Source organism: Rhinolophus sinicus, chromosome 15 (assembly GCF_057876585.1).
Source record: "Rhinolophus sinicus isolate RSI-liver-muscle chromosome 15, RSI-T2T, whole genome shotgun sequence".
Lineage (NCBI taxonomy): Eukaryota > Metazoa > Chordata > Mammalia > Chiroptera > Rhinolophidae > Rhinolophus > Rhinolophus sinicus.
The window spans coordinates 67,117,357-67,141,122 of NC_142515.1; the positions used below are offsets into that span (position 1 = coordinate 67,117,357).

General features: G+C 38.8%; 1 protein-coding gene across 4 annotated transcripts in view; it reads right to left on the bottom strand.

The window, feature by feature from the left end:
• Nucleotides 1-22,220, bottom strand: part of CSGALNACT2 (chondroitin sulfate N-acetylgalactosaminyltransferase 2) — a 47,564-nt gene extending 25,344 nt beyond the window's left edge. Inside the window, exons 1-7 of one of the 4 annotated variants that reach the window (XM_074337322.2) lie at nucleotides 22,062-22,219; nucleotides 10,286-10,452; nucleotides 9,516-9,702; nucleotides 6,867-7,083; nucleotides 5,411-5,512; nucleotides 2,040-2,218; nucleotides 33-127 (exon numbers count right to left, since the gene is read on the bottom strand). In XM_074337322.2, the coding sequence (XP_074193423.1) occupies nucleotides 33-127; nucleotides 2,040-2,218; nucleotides 5,411-5,512; nucleotides 6,867-7,083; nucleotides 9,516-9,696 (774 nt within the window). In that variant the 5' untranslated portion in view covers nucleotides 9,697-9,702; nucleotides 10,286-10,452; nucleotides 22,062-22,219. The other 3 variants (XM_074337323.2, XM_019719105.3, XM_019719106.3) reach the window with 3 other exon arrangements.
• Between the last annotated feature and the right edge of the window lie 1,546 nt (nucleotides 22,221-23,766).

Below are 23,766 nucleotides of genomic sequence, written 5' to 3' on the forward strand. Positions count from 1 at the left end.
TTGTGGCCTTTCCCCAACATAGTGTGTCTTACCAGCTGCTGCTCCACAGGAGGGGGCACATCCTGACTGGCATAAACAATGGCAGGGTTGTAAAGACTGAACACCACAGGGTAAAACACCTTTTTACCTATAAATAAAAATATACATTTAGATCACACAAAGAAGTCATAAAATGAAGGACTGATTTGTATTACAATATCCATTAATATTTTGTTAAAGTCTTCCTTTGATCCCATATGATTTTACTTTATCAATATTTTTTTTTTATCAATATTCAGGCTACTAAACACCCTACTGATTTGATGAACATGATGATTTTATAATGTATCAGTAGTGAAGCTAAAAAACTATAACCTTGCAAAAGAACAGAGAAAAAAAAAAGACTAAAGAGTGCTCCACACGTTTATTCCCTATACTTTGGGAAGATGCACAAAGGTATTTTCTCAGCTGTTTATTAGGTGAGCCATTTATTTACTCTTTATTTCATCTAATTACAGTAGTAGATATAGGTTAACCTCTGGTAATCACCAAGAAACTTAGAAACTTATGCTAAATCCACCCTTCAAAATGAACCAAAGAAATACTAAATCCAAAGAATACTGTACAATGAATAGATACATAGAAAATAATGAAGTATAGAACTGCAGATAGATTTGAACAAGATAGATTTGAACAAGATTTGGACAAGTTGGAAAGAATTAAAAATACCTGATGCAAAGCCCTTGCAATAGCTCTGGAGGGACCTTAGAGGCTGGCTAACCACCCACCTCCCCTCAACAGAGAGCCCGTGCTAGGGCTGGCCTCTATCACACGTGATAATATGAAGTGCTCAGTGACGGCCAAGGACCTTGTGAATAAGCTGGTGGCCTGTTTATTACAAGACTCCTAGCACATGCTCTGCTCAACTTCCTCACAACCCACTCAAGAATGGGGAGCTCTGTTCCCAAGAGAAAAATCTATTTCTGGATATAAAAATATTTTTTTTGATATTGAGCAAATATGTCTCCTCCAACTTTCATATTTTGAACCTCATGCTGTCTGACGTAACAAAAGTAAACCTAACCATTATTTACTCACTAGGCTCTCAGAGAGTTCCTGACAATTATCACACCAAAGTGATTAATAAGAAGGTAATATCTGTATGATATAAATAGTTCTATATAAAAAACACTACCAGATTTTTTAATACAGAAAACTTTTTCACATTTAAAGATTTGATTTATAAAAATATCATTTGCTCATACATTTTCAAAAAACATCTATAACATAAAGCAAAATACAGGAAATCATTCCAAAATGCACAATACGGAAATGGGCACTGTAGCTACCTACCCTGTTTCCCCGAAAATAAGACCTAGCTGGACAATCATCTCTAATGTATCTTTTGGAGCAAAAATTAATATAAGACCCGGTCTTACATTATATTACATTATACAAGACCGGGTCTTATATTTTAGTAAAATCAGACTGGGTCTTATAGTAATTTTTGCTCCAAAAGACGCATTAGAGTTGATTGTCCAGCTAGGTCTTGTTTTTGGGGAAACACGGTAGACCTCAATACTCATGGCGCCATTGCCTAGGGCAGAGTGCTCCTGACCCACACATCTCCACAGGTCGGTTTAGACTTTTTCTGACAAGTGCTGCTTCCTCCTTGTTAATTTCAAGACTTTTTTTATTTCTCTGCATTTGTTTATTGGATTCAAATGTCGACACTGGAATTTGGCCATAAGAGAACAAGAGTTATGAACTTCAGAGCGACAAAGTTTCATTTTTCTATTTAATATTCCAGTTAATTATGCCACAAATATAACTTTATTTTATTTTTTTATTAAAAATTTTTTATTAGTTTCAAGTGTACAAAACAATGTAATAGTTAGACATTTATCATTTGTAACCCTCACACAGTGATAAACCCTCTCCCCCCATCTACTGCCGCACCCAATATAACTTGAAAAAAACACAGTTAACTTGATTCAAAATATGGGATGTGCCGACATTGTTCTAAATTCTACACTCAGCTCACCTAACATTTTACACACCTGGCTCAGCATTTAACCGGCAGCTGTTAAGGAAGTCGGCTGAGAAATATATATCAACATCACAGAAAAACATCAAGACCTCTCCGCTGTCCCAGGCTCGTGCACCCACATTTAGTCCTCGTCCACGATTAAATTCTTCATTCAGTGAGATTAAGGTGTAATTGTGAAAATTAGATGCACTATGAGAAAAACACATCAACAAATTTTAAGTCCCACTTAAAGTCTAACGACTCCCTCCCTTCCACACAACTTACAAATACACTTTACACTTCTGATACTTTATTATGTTGCCTCTACATTCATACAGGGGAAGGAACTCATCGGCTTCATGTACACGATCGTCATCAAAGGCAGACAGTCACTACATGTCCACAGCTGTGGCAACGTGGTGGCAGTGAGACGGTTAGTAAGTGTTAAGGAGGGGCCACTGCACCTCAGGGCCCTAAGAGTCTACTGTGAAAGGAAGAAATCCACACATGGAAAAACATGTGTGTCTGTAATGTCTGGTAAGAGCTAATGCATTCCACATGAACAAAACATACTCAGTGTTCTCCTATTGAGTTGTTCAGCTTTTTGCTCAAATGTTCTCTTATCAGAGGGATCCCCTCATACCACAACCCCTCTCTCCTCAATCTCCATCTGCTTTCCTCACCAGATATGTTTGAGTGTCTCCCCGCACTGGAATGTAAGTTCCACAAGAGCAGGGATTCTGTTTTGTGCATGACTATGGACACAGCACCACTCATAGAACAGAAGTTCAATAAATATTTGCTGAATGAATGAATAAACAGCAGTTCTGGGGAAAAAGACTGCTTTTGTCTGGAGTAGTTAGAGAAGATGTTAGAATTGGAATTGAAATTTTGCCTTGGTTAAAATCCTGAATTCAGTGGTGACTGTAAAGGCCATGACAATTAATTATCCTCAAAAGCCAAGAGGTGAGAAACTACAAAGCATTTCAGAGATCAAGCATCAGACAAATCAGATTGGCACAGAGGGATCCTCGAAGACCAAAAAAGGGTCAGACGAGGAGGACCCTCCCTGAGGAGTTAGAGAACTTAGTCAGTGTCCTAAAGACAAGGAGGAGTCGGTTTCCCGCCAGGAGCCAGGGCAGTGATTCTCACAGTGAAGTCGCCCCATCCAGAGCATCAGCTTCCCAGGAATGTGTGAGAAATGCAAATTCTCAGGGCCTACCCCAGACTCCTATCAGATGCTGGGGAGAGCTGAGCATGTGTGTCTGAAGAAGCTCCCAGGTGATCCTGATATTAAAGTTGGAGAACTCCTGTACTAGGGCATAGCTGGGTCAAAAGGGAACATTCTAGGAAGATTACTTTTACAGTGATACAGGATGGGAAATGGAGACATGGAAGCACAGGTTCAAATAGTGGATAAACTGCACTCCAAGTTCCGAGTGCCCCTACGCCCTTTCTTGTGGGATACAAAGCTCTCCCTTCTTTGGGGGAAACTGCTGATCACTATCTCATGCTCCAGCACAAAATGGAGGAATTAATCATCGAATACGCTAACCACAGTCATTTCCTAGGGGTGGGGACTACTCAAGGTGGGCCAATCACAATACCCCCACCTGGACACTGACTGGCTCAAGAGGGAGCAAAAGTTGTTCCTTGGGCATGACTCAGCTGGATCTGGGAGAGAGCTCTTTCCTCTCTGATGTCAAGGCTGAGAAGATGTGAGCCCAGAGCTGCCAACAGCCATATACCTCACATATGGAAGAAGCCTATCTGCGACAGGAGAATGAAGTCCAGATGCAGAGAAAAACGGACAAGAAGGCAACAAGAGAGTTTTGATGCTACTCCGGTCTTTGCTTCCAGTCCCTAAGAGATCAAAGCTGTTTTGGTTTTCTTCCCCAGATTTGATTGTAATAATCCCTTTAGTTTTGCGAGTTATTCAAGATTCTTCAATAACTCTCTCATTTTCCTTGAGCAAGCTCAAGAGGTTTCCACCATTTGCCACAGAGGAGTCCTGATTAATGCAGGGATGACTTCAGGAATAATAATATAAGCTTGGCACTTAGCAGGTGACCTGCAAATGGTAAGGAGTGAAGAGAAGAAGGAAAGTAAAGGAGGGAGGGGGAAGCGGGGTGGTGGCAGCAGCGAGGAAAGGACAGAGTGGAGGTCCTGTGCAGTAAGCAGGAACTGACTGCTCAGAGGTGGAGAATGAGTGAAAGGTGCTGGCTGTCAGCCTGGATCATGAGGATGGTCCTTCTGAATTGGGAGAGGGCCATCAGGAGGAGCAGCCAGCATAAGGGACAAGGCGACTTTTATGTTTACACATCAGTGCTGGGAGAGAGCCCCCTCGGGGTGGGGACTACAAGTCCTTCTCCTGTACCCCATCCTGTCCAACCATCCAGTCAGACCCCCTCCCCCTGCCCAAGCAGTGCACTGGGAACATGGCTGGTGGGACTCGGTGAATGTTAGTTGAATGACTCAAGAAGAATGGAGAGTCCAGCCAAATCTGGACTCCCGGGGAACGGCCACAACTAGCAGAAAGGCAAACCAGCAAGTAAAGGATATAGAACTGGTGTGGTTAGAAAAGACAATCTACCTAATGCCTTACATTAGAACATACTTACATTTATAACTACTTACATTTTACAAACATCAGAGGGACGTGTCACAAAGGTAGCACCTGTCAGATGCCCAATGTAAAAAGGCAATAAAAAAGGATGCAGAGAAAAGGCTGAATTTGGCATTTAGGTCATAACTTAGAGATGAAATTGCTGAGATGCTGTAGAATTAATGACGGAGTATTAAGGAATTACTAATTCACTCATTCAAACCTCTGAGAATCTACTATGTGCCAAGTACTACATGAGTTGCATGGTGAGAGAACTACTGTCCTGGGAGGTTTGGCTGTGAAAGGACAGAAACCTACTAGTAGCTACGGGGTTCTATGGAGTCAGGCGGGTGTTTCTTAAGGATAAGGGAAGACCTAAGTATTATTTACAGGGTGAGAAGATGGAACCTGGGGAAAGGGAAGGAAAGAAAGGTGACAAGTAAGAGAAAAACTCAGGAGATGATGTCAAAATGAACGGATTAGATTTAGAAAAAGAGGGGAATGAAGAAGTAATAAATGGAGGCAAATACACAGAGGGGAGTGGACTGCGCAGTGCCAGCACCCTGATCATGGCGGGCCATCCACTAGAAGGCTGAGGGAAGGTGAGTCATTTAGTTAGCTGTACGAGTGAACCTCGGGGGAAATGGGCAACTTCTCGCCACCACTCACATGCTCAGCCAACTTCTAAACAGCGGCTATTCCAAATTAACTCATGAACTCCAAATACCTGACATTCTCACTCTGCTAATGTTATATACTATATACCAAGGACTTCAAGGTGGACAAAGCTCACCAACCTCGTGACAGATTCTAGGATGGACTTGACTTTAGACAGTCCTTCTTGACCAAAATACACCACTGTGAGATGAATCCTCTTGTCCTGATGAATACACACATCCCTAAGAGAATGGAAAAATCAAGTTCATTCAAGAAAATATGAGGCTCTCCTCATTCAGAAAGCAATCACATGAAGCTTTAACAAGAGAATGAACGAGGCACTACTAATTTTAAAAAAATCATGTGAAGTTTTAAGAAAATATTAAAGTGGCAATATTGCTGAATTCTTAAAGGCATCACCAAAAATAAATAACAACATACATGTCTAAATGAGTGCAACCCTTAAAGGGCCAGTGGAAGCAGTTCAACAACGTTGCCAAATTTCAAAACTTTTTGGCAACTTTTTCTCTGGTTGGTATTACCTTCAGAAGCAAATTACAAGCTACTCAGGGAAATAAGCCCATCAGTTCAGAACTAAACAAATAAATATTCATGTTTTGATTCAAGAGTTATTTTGTTTTCAGACTGGCTAGTACCAGAAACTACACCTATCATCAAAGAATAAATATTTGCCACCATTGAGATTACTTACTGAAGGAAATTCCATGCACTAAAAATACGCTTTAGGAAATCAGACCTGAAGTAAGCTATTTTAAACAGGCAGAAGTCATTTGGAAGTATGATTTCTAGATATTCTGCTACAGAAAAGTTAATTAACTTCTAAATCCAACAATTTCAGTATGAGAATAAAAGATTGGGATTACAAACATTACAACTACCACATTAAAGTATTTAAAACATGGCAATTATTATAACAAAAAAGCACAACTTTCCTCAAATATTTATTCTAATATGTAATTGTTAATTCTTTAACACTTCAGCATTTTAAAATACCCAAATTTAATGGGAGAAAAAAAAAAAAATCTTTTACAAATTGTTAGTCTCTGCTTCCCAAGATGGAATAACTTTGTACCAATTTTTAGTTGAATGTTTGTACTTCTAAAATTTATTTCAATTTTAAAGCTCAAATTGTTCTCAAGGTCATTTTCTGGGTAGAGAGCAATGTCCGCTATCTTGATTAGGGAGGTGGCTACATGTGGGTACACACTGGTCCAAAGTCATGAAGCCTGTATCCCTACAATACGTGGATTTTACTGTATGTAAATTATGCCTCAATAACATTATTTTGAAACACTCAACTTGTCCTAACATGAATTTGCATGTAATTATAAAGGTCATCAAATTCAGTTTCTTATAGTTGTCATCCTCAATTTACATCACAGTTCAAACTGTCAATAACACAATATACTACACATACTTTAAGAAAAAAAAGGATATCAAAAATAAAGTCCCCCAAAGCCTATAAAATTATCCTGTAATTCTACGCAATCATACTCAGTGAAGCCAAATTAAGTAGATGTGCTTGAAATGTGATGTTTTCAAGTGCACTGAGCCAAATCACTAACCCCGAGTTACCTGAAGTTCTGCATAAACTGCACAAATGCTTCTGTTCTTTCAGCAAGCGGCACAATGATGTTAATAACTGACCTACTAATGTCAGTCAGCTCGCTCTTCACTTTCAGGAGAGGTCCAAAAGGGCGGAAGAGGGTCACATGTCTGTACTCTGTAAGGTCAGCTTTCTTAAAGAAGAGTTCATACTGTGTGCCCTTATCTCTCTCGGTGCGGTAATAACCTAGAAAGAGCCAGGGACAAAGATGTCTCCATATCAAAATCCACAAATTCAGTGTGAACACTGATTTTACTCAAAAATCAAAAGTATGAAACCAGATTTGTAGGGTTTTCATCTGTTTCTGAAAATATTTATCCCCACTGTACAGTCAGTAACAACTATTTCTTTAAAAGGAAAAGAGATTAAAAAAAGTTCACTGCTCGATCTGTAACATATGCTCCAAATGACAATTATTCCTTTTTACATATGATTTTTTAAATAGTAGAGCCTATTAACACAGTAACCATATGATGAAAATAAAGAACTTACTTCTAGCAGCATTAAATTCCAGACCTGAGAGTCAAAACTTCTATTGCTGGGTTCAGCTCAACAAAAATGAATTGAATGCCTTTGTGTCAGTCACTGGTGGTATAAAGAGGGCTACATGTCCCAGTTTTGAGAGGAAGGGTCAGTTTAGTGAGAGTGACAAAACAATAAAGAAGAACACAGTGATCCACACACGTGCGCACACACTTACACAAACATACACTGAATACAAGGAAGTCAGACAAAGAAAAATCAGTATAGATTTAAACGTGGTGATGTGAGATGCCTTTGGAAGAAAAGCATGGACGTCTACTGGGCAATCTGAGTTTCACATGTGACACTCAGGAGAAAGGTTACATGACAGATGTATGAGTCACCATCAATATGTGGGAATAAAATGGAGAACATGATAGACCTGGTCCCACGCCTCCTGAGGCTTACAGCTGAGCAGGAACTCCCAATCAGAGAGTGGGCAATGCCATACAACAAGCTCTATGGGAGGGGACACAGGGCAGAGGCTGCAAGAGCACACAGGAAGCATTGCTGTCTTAGACTTGCAGGTTGGAGATGCCTTTCTGGAAGAAGTGTCATCTAAGCTGAAGTCTGGAAAGAAAAATAGGAGTTGCTCAGTTGTCAGTAATTATTGTTTTGATGAGGAGAGTGGCACAGTGAAGGAAAAGTGAGGGACAGAGAAAAATCCTGTAAGTGACAGAATCCAAGGAGAGTTATAAGCAGAAGCTATAGGATATAACAAAACTGGCATTGGTTCCTTTCCTTTCAGGCAAATGTGAAGACTTTTTACATGTTACTCAGTTATCTCACTTCCTCTACAGCATTCAATTCTGCCATAAGCTACAAACATATAGAGTGAAAAGACAAAAAGCTGAGCTTGTAGAAAAATTAGAAGAGCTTTGAGAGAAACAACCCATTAAAAATGGCAGGAAGTGACAGCAGAAAAAAGAGGTGGCTACAGAGAGAAGACAGTTGAAATGCCCCAAAAAAGCGCAATGCTCTCCCTGACAGCCTCCGAAAGCCTCCAGGTGTTCTATTACAACACAGCCAGTGATACCCAGGATGAGTCAGGGTCAGCAAAACTCCACGGGGTAGACTGTTTATAGAATCAAGCAAGGAGAACTTTAAAGAAAGATTTATATCTAAAATGATTTTAAGTCTGCAATTAAATATCTAGCAGAGAGTATTAAGATAAAGATGGGTAGGGATCTATAATTATTCCTGTTTATATCAATCAACAAATATCTCAATTTACAGCACTGTGCCTCAACCTTTGAGTCATGTCCCATATTGATATATAAAAGTCCCATGCCCTTTCGGAAGTCTGTATTAGGAAGAGGTTATTTCTTTACTTTTCCAAATGCTGTGTTTCCTCAAAAATAAGACCTAGCCGGACAATCAGCTCTAATGCGTCTTTTGGAGCAAAAATTAATATAAGACCCTATCTTATTTTACTTATAGTAATTTAAGATCGGGTCTTACATAATATAATATAATATAATATAATATAATATAATATAATATAATATAATATAATAATATAATATAATACTGTGTCTTACATTAATTTTGCTCCAAAAGACGCATTAGAGCTGATTGTCTGGCTAGGTCTTATTTTCAGGGAAACAGGGTGAAAGATGTGCTCTTTTAGAACTATGTATGCCTCTTTGATGTTCTGACACATGCTTTTCTCCTCCCTCCAAAATGCAGAATAACCACTAATCTACTAAATCAGGTTTTTTTTCCCCTTTATCAAATGTCTTTCAAATCTTCACACATTTTAAAAAGTATAAAAAAGGAACATCAAGACCAGTTAACAGAGGAATGCGAATATACTCGTATACACATGTAAATACACAAACAGCTCTAAGAACCCTTCAATTTGGGTGGTATTCTTCTGTATAAGCTTAGACTTATTCTATTTCCCTGGTTCTTGTTCTCTACTTCATGATCACATTGTAACTTTTTTCAAAAGGCCACTTCAAATTCTTGGTGGAATGAAGTAGATGAAAACTTAAATGTTTTACTATTGCGGAAAATGACTGACTTACATTACTGGCATACAATAGCATTTGTTATACTAACATAACTATGGACCAACACACGGTTCTCATTACCTTCTATGAAGTCATTTTCATTAAATATCAGTTTCTCTCCAAGGGGACCATCCTCATCTTCCTGTTCATCATCTTCGTCAGGGTTATTAATGACCTCCAAGCCAGCTTCAATAACTTCTACCAATTCATCTCGCTTGTCCTTTCTAACTGGCTTTTCCTCAGGATGGCGAGTGAGACCCATTTCCAACTGGAATACTTTCATTAAGGTAAAACTTTCAAAAGGAATGACCCCATACTCACTAGGTAGTTTGGCTCCTGTGCTAACTTCAGCTTTGTCAATTTGGGAATGAAGAAACTCTAACAGATCACTAGGTGCTTGTTCTTTGTTGCCTCTATAGTCTACGCCATTAGCCCCTACATTCTTTCTCTCTTGCAATGATCGCATCTTCTCACTCATTTCTTGTAATTCTTGTTTTAGTTGGGCAATTTGGCGTTTCAGACTGGTTGCCCTGGTTTGATAATGTTCTTCTTGCTCCTGCAGTAGTGCTTGATAATACTCTTTACCATAATTTTCCCCAATGACCCCAGGAAGAGATGCATTTCCATCGGTCTGTGGGGCACATTCCAGAAGGTACAAAAATAATACCAAACTGCAGAATAAAGCAAGACCCAACAGCAGCCAGTGGGTCCGGGTCTGAAGAATCAGTCCTCTTCTAGGCATTCTTATTACTGTGGACTTGCCTAATGAGATAAGTTCTTTGCTTGTTCATACCTTTAGCAAAAGGTTATCAAAAAATTAAAAACAAAATCAGGATTTCCATAAAAGGTACCAAAATGAATTCTGCTGTAGCTTAAAAAATTTCTTCCTTCAGCAGTCAAGACTACTTGTAGAAATGAGAAATTATGCATACTTCCTGTATTGTCACCATGATATCCAGAATAAAGGAATCTGATCTACAGAATCGGATAAAATTCCATTACATGGGTGGTGACCTTTCTGAAAGAAACAGATCAGAATCAATCAGAATTTTGTTTCCTTATGTACATCAAATTGTTGGCAGCTTCAGTGAACGTAGCTATGTGACCACCACACGCAGAGCACCATGAGAGGTGCTAATACAATTTAGAATATTCAGTAAATTCTGGGAGAGCTGTTAAGAAAAACATCTTACAAAGCACTACAACATCACACATAATACCCTTAACCAGAATGTCTACACATCCATAATCTCCTGAATGAATCAAAGAAACATGTTTATGTTTAGCATATTTTGTGTTAAACATATTCTGTTCTCTTATTCGAAAATTACATTGCTTATAGCTCTTTAGTAACACAATAAATATTTCGATTAACACACCATTTCGCACCTACTGCATATCACCATTTAGGAACTGAATTTCTATAAATTGTTCTTGTTATATTAATAATGGCTTACTAGAGAGAGGTATGTTCTTCCAGTTTATTTAGTTCAAGCATTCTACTTCATTAATTTCTATGGCTCAACTTAGTCATTCTAAGAGCCTTAAAATTAAGTGGAGGGAAAAACAATTTCAAAAGGTCACAGACATCTGGAAAACACATTAAAAACCATTTTTACATCCAAAATCCTCCAGCAGATTATTTGAGTATTGGAACACATAATTTTTTCCACTGTATTACACAGCAACAGATTTCCTCCAAGTCTGGAGAGGTTTAGAATCTATATAAAGGAAAAAACATGAACAATTTAATGTTCATTTATAGGGATAAATTAAAAACCCTATATAAATTTACAAAATTACATGGTACCATTCATACCACAACCAGTTGTGTGAGCTCTTCTGTGTTTCTTTCTAAACTAAGGGTTCTGAACTATAGAATAGAAATGGTTAAGAACTTAGCAGACAGGAGGCAGGGAAGGCCTCTGCCACAGAAAACTTCCATTCTAACCAAGTGTTTGTCTAGAAGGACATGATACTACAATAGGCTTTTACCAGATAGTTTCTACCAGAGCAGCAGAACCTATGGAAGAAAATCACCAAGGAGCATCAGTCCTTGTCATTTTTTTACTGATTAGGAAAGCCTAAAACTAAAAATGTGGAGACATAAGCTTGTATAAATTATTAATAAAATTATACATATTTAACTGTACTATACTCAAACTGTTTTGAAGTGAAACTTGATAATAGAACGAACATATGTAATCCAAGTACCTCTACCTTTTATTAATGTGGTACCTCATATTTTTCTAGACAATATATTTTAAACTGTGAGATATGACCCATTAATGGGTCACTACCAAAGGTTTATTTTTCAATGAAATAGAACAGGAAATAACAGTGTATATCACATATAGTAGTAAGTTTTATGTCACAATTTTATTTATTTATTTATTTATTTATTTATTTGTGGGTTGTGGTCCTAAATCCTGAAAAACATTGGTTTAATTTTTATATGTTTTTCTGCTGTTATACCTTGATTGTAATTGCTCTGTGTAATGTGTCTGCATCATAAATAAGGTTTATGCACAGCACAGATTTAATCCCAAGTAACCTCTAAGCATAAACAGCAGGCAGTTAACTGTTCGGAGGAGAGAATGGAATATACTGTGGAGATGGAAAAAATGAGCTGTTAAAGATATGGAATGCAAAAATCAAAGATCTTAGAGTTAAAAACAAACAAACAAACAAACAGCCTTGGAAACCATCAATTCTTACTGTCAAAACAGACTAAAGAGACTTCCTCTTACAGCCAAGATGGAGTAACAGGAATTAGATTTATTCTCACACTTGAAACAACCAAAAACGAATTAACAAAATCCATGTATATATATATATGAAACAATTTTCGAGATACTGAACATTATTAGGTAATAAAGGACAATGACCCTGGAGAAACAAGAAACAAACAATTGCCCAGCTGACTGGCTCAGTTTCCAGGCCACAGCACAGGGAGCGGAACCCAACAGAGCCCAGAAGACTCTAAGTTGATGGGATGGAACTGGAGCTGACAGTCTGAGGAGACTGAAGTCAAGAATACAATAACTAAAATGAAGAATGCATTAGAAGGAACTGCCAGCAGATTAGATGAAGCAGAGTACTGAATTGGCGATTTGGAAGACAAAGTAGTACAAAACACCCAATCAGAACAGCAAAAAGGAAAAAGAATCCAAAATAACGAGTATAGTTTAAGAGACCTCTGGGACAACGTCCAGTGTAATAACATTTGCAGCATAGGGGTACCAGAATGAAAAGAGAGGGCAACCGGTTGGCTCAGTGGTTAGAGTGCAGTGCTCATAACACCAAGGTTGCCAGTAAGATTCCCACATGGGCCAGTGAGCTGCGCCCTCCAGAACTAGATTGAAGACAAGGACTTGACTTGGAACTGAGCTGCGCCCCCCACAACTAGATTGAAAATGATTTGACATGGAGCTGATGTCTTGAGGAAACAGTGTTCCCCCATATTCCCCAATAAGAATTAAAAAAAAAAAAAAAAAAAAAGATACAACAGAAGAAGAGAGAATGCAAGGCATTCAAAACCTATTTGAAGAAATAATGACAGAAAAATGTCCTAACCTGGTGAAGGAAACAGATATACAAGCCCAGGAAGCACAGAAAGTCCCAAACAAGATGAACCCAGATAGGCCCACACCAAGACACATTATAATTAAAATGGCAAAGGTTAAATACAAAGAGAGAATGCTAAAAGCAGCAAGATAAAGGCAACTAGTACCATGTTTCCCCCCAAATAAGACCTATCCGGACCATCAGCTCAAATACGTCTTTTGGAGCAAAAATTAATATAAGACCTGGTCTTATATAAGACAAGATATTATATTTAAGATATTATATTATATAAGACCGGGTCTTATACTATGTTATATTATATAAGACCCGGTATTATATTATATTATACCCAGTCTTATATTAAAATAAGACCGGGTCTTATATTAAATTTTGCTCCAAAAGATGCATTAGAGCTGATGGTCCGGCTAGGTCTTATTTTTGGGGAAACACGGTAATTTATAAAGGAGTGCCCATAAAACTATCAGCTGATTTATCAACAGAAACTTTGCAGTCAAGAAGGGATTAGCATGTAATATTCAAAGTGATGAAAAGCAAGGACCTACAACCAAGATAAATAGCTTCCCAGATAAGAAAAAAGCTAAAGGAGTTCATCACCACCAAACCAGCATTACAAGGAATATTAGAGGGACTTCTTTAAGACAGGAAAAAAAAATCAAAATAATAAAATGGCAATAACTACATATTTATCAACAATTACTTTAGAGGGTAAAGGGGGTCAAATATATGGTGACGGAAGGAGAACTGACTTTGGATGGTGAGCACATAATGTGATATATATTTATAGATGGTGTATTGTAGAATTGTACACTTGAAACCTACGTAATTTTACTAACCACTGTCACCCAAATAAATTTAATTAAAAAAAACATTACTTTAAATGTAAATGGATTAAATGTGCCAATCAAAAGACATAGGAAGGGGGCCGGCCCAGTGGCTCAGGTGGTGGGAGCTCCCTGCTCCTAACGCTGAAGGCTGCAGGTTCAATTCCCACATGGGCCAGTGCACTCTCAACCACAAGGTTGCCGGTTCGATTCCTCGACTCCTGCAAGGGATGGTGGGCTCAGCCCCCTGCAACTAAGATTGAACACGGCACCTTGAGCTGAGCTGCCGCTGAGCTCCCGGATGGCTCAGCTGGTTGAAGCACATCCTCTCAACCACAAAGGCTGCTGGTTAGACTCCCGTAAGGGATGGTGGGCTGCAACTAACAATGGCAACTGGACCTGGAGCTGAATTGCGCCCTCCACAACTACGATTGAAAGCACAACAACTTGACTTGGAAAAAATCCTGGAAGTACACTGTTCCTCTTCCCCCAAAAAACACACACACAAAAAACCCAAAATCAAAACAAAAGACATAGGAGGGCTGAATGGATAAGAAACAAAACTTATATATGCTGCCTGCAAGAGACTCACTTCAGATCGAAAGATACACACAGACTGAAAGGGATGGAAAAAGTTATGTCATCAAAATGGAAACAACAACAAAAAGCTGGGGAGCAATACTAATATCAGACAAACTAGACTTTAAAACAAAGGCTATAACAAGAGAGAAAAAAGGACCCAGTAATCCCACATCAGGGTATTTATCTAAAGAAACCCGAATACTACTTCAAAGGAACATGTGCATCTATATGTTCACTGCAGCATTGTTTACAATGGCCAAGATGTGGAGGCAGCTCTGGTGTCCATAAATGGAAGAACGGATAAAGAGGAGGTGTACATATATACAATGGAATATTGCTTGGCGAGGGAAGGGAATGGGTTCTTGCCATCTGTGGCGACCTGGGTGGGCCTGGAGGGGATGGACCTGGAGGGTATTGTGCTGAGTGGAGTATGTCAGTGAAAGACAGATGCAATGTTATTTCCCTTGTATGTGGAATCTAAAGAACAAAACAAACAAACAAAACAGACACAAACTCACAGATACAGAGAATATTTTGATGGTTGCCAGATGGGAGAGGTGTTAAGAGGATGGGTGAAAGAGGGGAAGGGATTACGAAGTACAAATTGGTTGTTACCCAGTAGTCATGGATATTTAGGATACAGCATAAGGAATATAGTCAATGATACTGCAATAACTATGTATGGTGTTGGGTATTGGATATGCTGGTGTGATAGATGGGAGACGGTGAAAAAGGTGAAGGGATTAAGAAGTACAAATTGGTAGTTACAAAATAGTCATGGCGATGTAAAGCAAAGCATAGGGAATATAATCAATGTTATGGTAATAATGATATATAGTGCTAGGTGGGTTCTAGACTAGTCAGGATCATGTCTTAAATTATACAAATGTCTAACCACTATGCTACACACCTGAAATTAATATAAAATGATACTGAATGTCAACTATAATTGAAAAATTAAAAAAGGGGGGGGAAGGTGAAGGACATTAAGTGGTCCAAATTTCCAGGTATAAAACAATTAAGTCACGGGATGTAATATACAGCATGGGGAATATAGTCAATAATATTGTGATAGCATGCTTTGGTGTCAGATGGTTGATGGACTTATGGTGATCACTTTTTTAGGATACAAATGTACAACTGAAACTGATATAATGTTGTATGTTAGCTATATTTTTTAATAAAAATCTTAAAATAATTATTACAACTCAATATTAAAAAGATAAGTAACCCAATGGGCAAAAGATCTGAATAGATATTTCTCTAAGAAAATACAAGAATGGCCTATAAGCATATGTAAAGATGCTCAATATCATCAGCCAACAGGGAAATGCAAATCAAAACCCAATGAAATACCATTCTAAATCCACTAGGATGTAATTCAAAATGAATCACAGATCAAAATGTAAAACCTAAAACCATAAAACTAGAAGAAAGCAGAGAAGAAAATCTCTGTGACCTTGAGTTAGGCAAACATTTCTTTGATATAACACTAACAGTATAGCTGATAAACCGGACTTCATCAGAATTAGTAAACTGTGCTCTTTGAAAGACACTGTTCAGAGTAGGAAAAGAAAAGTCACAGACCTGCAGAAAATATGTACAAAGCATATATCTGATAAAGGACTTGTATTCAGAATATATTTTTAAAAACTATCAAAATACAATAAAACAAACACAACTTAATTAAAAACTGGCAAAAGATTTAAACAAACACTTCAAATAAGGACATGAAAAAATGCTCAATATTGTTAGTCATTAGGGAAATGCAAACTCAAACCACTGCTATAAATGAGATACCACTATACAGAATGGCTAATTTTAGAATGGCTAAAATTAAACACTGATGTGTTGCTGATAATGCCGAGGAACTAGAACTTTCATAAACTGCTGGTAGGAATGTAAAATATTTTCGCAGTTTCTTAACAACTTAAACAGAAACTTACCACATGATCAAGCCCTTCCATTCCCAGATAATTATCCAAGAGAAATGAAAGCATATGTCCATACAAGGACTTGTACACAAATGTTCAGAGCAGCTTTATATGTAAAACCAAAAACTAGGAACAACTCAAATATCCCTCAATAGATGAATGGATCAAAAAACCACACAATGAAATACTGCTCAGCAATAAAAAGGAATAAACTACTAATACATGGGTGAATCTCAATAATTACTCTGAGTGACAGAAGCTCAGAGTAATACTGTATGATTCCAATTTTATAAAATTCTAGAAAATGTAAGGTAGCAACAGAAAGCAGATTGAGTCAGTGGTTACCTGGGGTGGGGAGTGTGGGGAGGTGGGAGGGCATAAGAGGTGGTATCAGGAAATAATTATAAAAGGGCACAAAGAAACTTTTGAGGGTGATGGATATGTCCATCATTTTTTACTGTGGTGGTGATTTCACAGATGTATACATATGTGCAAATAATCAAATGGTATACTTTAAATAAATACGTAGTTTATTGCATGACAATTACACCTCAATGAAGCTGTTGTGTTTTTTTTTCTTAAATCAGATCTAGTTCTAGTAGTAGTGCTAAAGAGGCATTTGTAAGAAAATTCCAGTTTGTTCATTAAGAAAACAAGGGTAAAGATTTGTTGACTACCAGTTTGGATTTAAAAACAAAACTAAACCTCGCCCTCCCTCTCCCTCAAAAGTAGAATCATATTATTCTGAAGGTCTTGTTACATCTTTTCTATTTGCCTTGTGATTTTGAGACAACATAAGAGTGTTAAACATAGTTCATTCTACAGCACTGATTCCTACATACTATGACCTTCAGGCACTTTCTACCCCATCTTTTGATTCTACAATCTATGGTCATATACATATTTCATACGTCATTTGCAGGATACTTACACTGCAGTGCACCAAACTTCTGCAATGAGTAACCTACTGCTTTCTACAAAATGCAAACAATCCATTTGGATATATGGATTTTTAAAGTTCTATTCTGCATAATCTTCCTAAATATTCTATATGGAATAATTATTAAAGTTTTCAAAAATTAAATTTACAGTTTTGAGTTCACTTTTTACACAACAAAATTAGTCACAAAATTATTTGGAAAACATGATCGCTGTCAGAAAACTAAAACTAAAATATTGTGAAGTATAAATATTTGTGAGCGAGGGAATTAGAACTTTTTACTTCTTGAACAATTGATAAGTATTAAAAATGATACAAGGATTCTTCAACATGTCATTGAATCGATGTTTTGTAAGTATTTAGAAAGAAAAGTACTGATCACCAGAAGACAGCACCTCATTTTGTGTCAGGCACTAACTTGAAATGCCCAATTTGTCATAAGCAAAAGTCCTGTATATACAGAGGTCTGTTGTTTTTTAACCAGGGATGAGCAAACATTTTCAGTAACAGTCAGACGGTAAACATCACAAGCTAGGTCTTGTAACACAATAGCAGCCACAGATGATGTGTAAATAAATGAGCATAGCTATGTTCCAACAGGCAGTGAAATTTGGACTTCATATAATTTTCATGTCACAAAGTATTCTTTTTTTCCAAGCACTTAAAAATGTAAAAACTACTCTTAGGTCACAGGTCATACTAATACAGGGGGCCAGCCAAATTTGGCGACGTGCTCTAAATCCTTACATTTTTTTTTAAACTTCCCCAATTTTCCATATTTCTAAAATTCCACAAAATAAATATGTGTGATTAAAAGGTTAAACATGACCTGAGGGCATACAGTGAAACCTCTCCCTTCTATCCCAGAGGCCCATTTCCCCTCTCTAGTTTTTGTGTATCCTTCCAAATCTATTGCCACTATTAAATATTTCAGCATAAATAGCCTTATATATACATGACTTCCCACATGTTAATTCATCTGTAGGATAAATCCCTGGAAATGGAACTGCTGGATTACATTTCCTTAAAGAATTTATTCCAACATTTAATTGGTCGGTATCTGTAGCTTCTCCCTTGCTCAGAATAAGCCTTCCAACATGCCTTTACCCATTTCCCACCTTCCCAAACTACTTTAAAATCATGGTAAGTATTTGTTACAAATTTTAGACTTTAAAACCATACCTACTCTGTTTTATGAACCCTTCCTTAGCACTACATTATATTCTCAGCTAGTTATCAATACTTTGGAGTTGAAGGTTTACTGCTTTCTTCGATCACTGGTTCTTGAACGCCACATCTATTTTCCTTGGATTAATTTTTCATTTGATACAGTACATCTGGGGGTATTCCTAGTGGTCATGGGTGAAAATGACTTTCTTTTGCTTCCGCTTTGAATGACAGTTTGGTTAGGGATAAGATTCTGAGTTCAAAATATGTCCCATGAGTACTTTTTAGTTAATTGACTGCTCCACTGTCATCTAACATTCTATGTCCAGGTTAGAAGTCTAACTGCAAGTCTGATTTTTCACCCCTTTAGAGGTAACCAAATGCTCCTCTTTAGAAGCTTATGAGATTTTATATTTATATGTGAAGTTCACAAATTTCATCAGAATGTATCTAGGTTTGTCTACTAGTATTCTTTTAAGACTCTCAGGGTGTCTTTTCTATTCATCAACTCAAATACCTCTATGAAGAAATACAAATTGGTAGTTACAAAACAGTCACGGGGATGTAAAGTATAGAGAATATAATCAATCAGGTAAAAACTATGTATAGTGCCAGGTGGTACTAGTTAGGAGGATCACTTCCTAAATTATATAAATATTTAACTACTATGCTGTACACCTGAAACTAATATAAAATAATACTAAATGTCAACTGTAATCGAAAATTTTAAAAAGGGTGGAAGATCAATAATATTGTGACAGCGCGGTACAATGTCAGATGGTTGCTGAACTTACCATGGTGATCACTTCTTTAGCATATGGAATATAATCAATAATGTGATAATAACACTGTATAGAGTTAGGTGGGTACTGTTGAATAACTATGATGTACACCTAAAGCTAACATAATATTGTATGTTAGCTGTACTTTAACAAAAAATCTCTTTAAAAAAACCCTCAAATAACTCTACTCAGAGAAATTTCCTGTTTTCTTCTTTTGTTCCTTTTACAGAGTATTTTGTTTCCACTCTGCTGTAAGGTAGGAATGGGAAATCTGGCAGCTACTGTGACTTGCAAGGGGAGGAGAATGGGGAAACAGAACTGTTATCACAGCCAGAACCCCTCAACTGTGCCACATCTTTCCACAAGCTCTCTGAAGAGATATACTTCTGATCATCCTCACTACACAGATGAAGAAAGAAACACCAGGGGCAGAAGGGTAAATTTATATTTGCCAATACTTGTCTCCTGACACATCTTTGTGTTTGGCTGGCTGCCCAAGACTCTGCTTGGACACTCCTACCCTCATGCTTTCTATTGTCTCTGTGGTTATTTCTCCTCTTCCAATTTCTACTCCCTCCCAGAACTCCTATTAGATGTAAATAGCTCTTCAGGGTCTATTTTCCATGTGATGGATATTTTTTCTTATTTTCTGTGTTTTAATATTCAAGAACTGACTGCTTATTTTCAGGGCAGCTTATATATGTTCAAAAGGCATTATACCTTCCTAAATCTGTTTTCTTTTGTTTCTTACATTAACTCCATTGCGTCAGGTCTATTTTTTATATTTGATCAGTCTGGGCAATCAGTTACAAGTTACTTATTTCCCACAAATGCTTAGTGATTTTTGTTGTCTGTTCCCATTACAAATATATCAATATCTCAGTACACACGGAAATCACCCTACTCCTGTAGTAAACTCACATTTGTAACTAACCCTACCTATAATTGAATTTTACATTTATACCCAGTACTTGTGTAGTATGACAATAACAATGTAAGTTCTTCGATTTGCAATCCCATGATTCTTCAATCCATTTTTAGTCATATCCTTTTGGTGTTTCATTTCCCCTAACAACCACTAACTTGAGCAACACAGTTCTTACCTAAGTGTTATACAACAAGCTTCAGGAACAGATCAGCAGCAGCTCTAACAGACTTGTCTAACAGACAGTTAAAGAAGTAATAAAGTCTGTTAGAAGATGATCACAGATGTGCAATCCAAGGAGTAAACAATAATATGGTAATAAGTCACTTAAGTCTTGAAATCATAATAGTTATGCCTTCTACCAATCTATAATGTTATAGTTAAAATAACAAATTCTGTTTCTTTAAAAAGGTTATTTTGGTTAAAACTTAATTTTCACCCTATCTTATGATTCAGCCATTCCACAACTGACAGAAATGCATACAAATGTTCACCGAGACATCTATAAGAATGTTCATAGTATTCTCCAAAATAATAATATACAAAAATTTGCCAGTACTTTGGAAACACAGAAATCTGTCAACAGAAGAGTAGTCATATAATCATACCAAGGAATATTGCACATCAATAAAAAAGAATGAACTACTGTTAATGAAACATCACGGTTGAGTCTCACAAGCAATGTGCTGAGCATACTGCACAATTCCATTAATATAAAGCCCAAAACAGACAAAACTAATAGATGAAGACAGAAATCTGAATACTGACTAGGGAGCAGTGGTATAATAGACTTGGAAGAAGCAGAAGGAAACTCCTGGGATAATAGAAATGTTCTATAGGTACAACTTCATCTAGATGGTGGTTACACGAGATAATATATAAAAACTCATTGAGCTGTACAATTCAGATTTATGCACTTGGCGACTTCATATGTATTTGTACCTCAGTGAAAAAGTTAAGAAAAAAACGTAATTTCCAAACTGGTTGGAACTAAAACTGTGATTATTTATATCATTATTATCTGGAAATCGAACATCCCTTTTTACATTCTTTTAGTCAGATGACAATTTTAAACAAACGGGATCAGAACAATAAACAAAATGAATGTTAACATTCTCAGTCATAAAATACTGGGTTTCACACTTCCAAGTTCAAAAGTTCTATTTTAATACAACATAAAAAAACAACATTATTCCACCAGAAATGAAGACCCAGCTCCTGAGAACCTTCAATGATGGTTAACTGTCCAGACATTGCATGTAAATCTCAAGAGCAGGCTGAAGGATAAAAGCTTAAGTTTTATAATCAAAATTTCATTCTGCCAGTAACATCATCACAAATAAAAGCATCACTATTGTGTTTACGAGTTATTCTTCAGCAAGTTGCTCAAAAGTAGCATAATTTTCAAGATCAAGTCTGAAAGTGCAAGAGGCTTCCCCTCCCTAGTGTCCGCGCCCCGCTGCTTCCTACCCGAACGTGCATCTTTTCAAGACGCCTGCTGACTGGCGGAGACACCGGGCTGCCGGCAGAGAACACTGTTAACGCAATGAAGAGGGAACCGCTGACGGCAGGGCTTATCCACTGACAGGAGCAGAGATGGTGGTGAGTTGGTTAAAAAGAAGTGATAAAAATAAAACACGAGCAAACTAATGGTCTCTGGCAGCACCGCTGTCAAAAAAAAACCCTCAAACCACTCCGAAAAACCATGGCTTTTCCTGACGCCGGAGGCTTCGGAGGGCTCGTCCATGAGGCGACCTCACAGGGACAGGCTCCCCGCGGGTTCGTCGGTGAAGTCACCCGACCCAGACAGGGATTCAGAGCCCCGGGCCGCGCCCGGCTCCAGCCGTCGGAGCCGCAGGCGGGCGAGGCCGGGTGGACCGGTACTCACCGCGCTCCCCAGCTGCGCACGGCAGCCGCCGCCGCCGCCTCCGCCTCCACCCCGGCCGCGCACAGCCGGGCGGCGCCCTGCCCGCGAGGGCCGCGCTGCCTCAGCCGCCACACGGCGCGCTCACCACCGCGCACACACCCGCCATTTCCGGCGGACGCGAGGAAATGAGGCCGTCGGCCCCTGCGCGCGCCCACGGCCCCGCCCACCCCACGGCCCGCCCCTCCGGCCCGTGCTGCCCCAGCTCTGCTTGCTACCCGCCTGCGCCCAGTGCCTGGCGTAGGAAGTTCAATAACTGGCATACAGTATCGATTAATCCATTATCTGTTAAAAAGTGTGTGTGTGTCTCCAAAAACGATTTGTGTGGGTCAAGAGAGTGCCGGAGGCGGGAAACCGCGCCCGCCCAAACAAGTGTCTGCAGGGATAGGAGCATCAGTTCAGGCCGACTACTGGCTTTGCAAGAGGGAGGGATTCACCAAGGATGTCAGCACTGTCCTACCCCGCAGCCCTGGGAGCTCGAAGGGGCGATGAGTGCCTGCAAGGCGCTGAGCTAAGGACTGAGAAGTCGCCAGAGGTGTCTGAGCATCCTAGGGAGCTGGGCTGCTCCTGAGAGGCCCAGCAAGGGAGCCCTGGGCTGCCAGTGACCTTTAGGCTTGTCACTCCACTTCTTTGGACCCGAGTTTCCTTACATGGGAGATGAAGGATTTGAGGTAGACATTCTGGGAAATGGCTTCTTGATCTCACACTGTATTTAGTGAGGGGGGAAAAAGAAAGACCCTTGTCAGCCCTTTCATTCAACTGCTTATTACAGGGCCATGGCACTTTGTCCTGCCCTGAGCAGGTGAGAGGATGCTGGGCAGCACCACCCTGCCTGTGTCTGGGTGGACATGGCTGTGCTACCAGTGGCTTTGGGTCCACCTCCCACTGCTTTGCTTTCCTTACCGAGTTACCCTGGCAGGCTATCTGGGCTCAGCCTCTCAAGCCTCAGTTTCCTCAGCTATGTTGTGGGGACAATAACAATGGCCTGTGATTCCTAAGATTGCTATGAGGATTAAACACAATTTTGTATTTGAAGTGTTTGGCACTGTGCCTAGCAGGCACTGGCAAGCAGTGGGCGCTCACTGCCATCCTTCAGTGCCTTAGAGCAGAAGGCTGAGGTGACTGTGGGGTGCTTCCTGTAGAAGTGGCATTCCAGGAGGGAGGATTTGTTCTTAATCACAGCTGTCGTCATTGGATGATACTTGTTGGGATATCTTTAACCCAAATGGTCTCCTTGGATATGTCCAGTGGGAAATCCCATGGGTGAGAAGGTCTAGACAGTCTGCCTCTTAGCCAGGCTTGATGAATGTCCAGTCTCTTCCCAACTTCAAGGTTTCATGTCATTTCTGAGCAACTGTAAACATTTAAAGTTTTAACGCCTCTTCCCCCCAACCTAGCCCAAGAGTAAAGAATTCAGCTAGTCATTGGTTTCATGGGTCTGTGACCTCCTAAAGATAAGGACTATCTTATCTTTTTCTATTTCCCAGTCCTTTGCACATAATGAGTGTTCAATATACATGAATTGAGTTGATTAAAATAAGAACATGCAAGGATACCTCCTTTGTCTAGAATCTCTGCTACTTGACCACCTCCTGAAGCAGACAGCATACCCAATTAAATTTACTGCCTGTCATAATTAAGTTTTCTGTCTGGTTGCTGGTTATGCTAT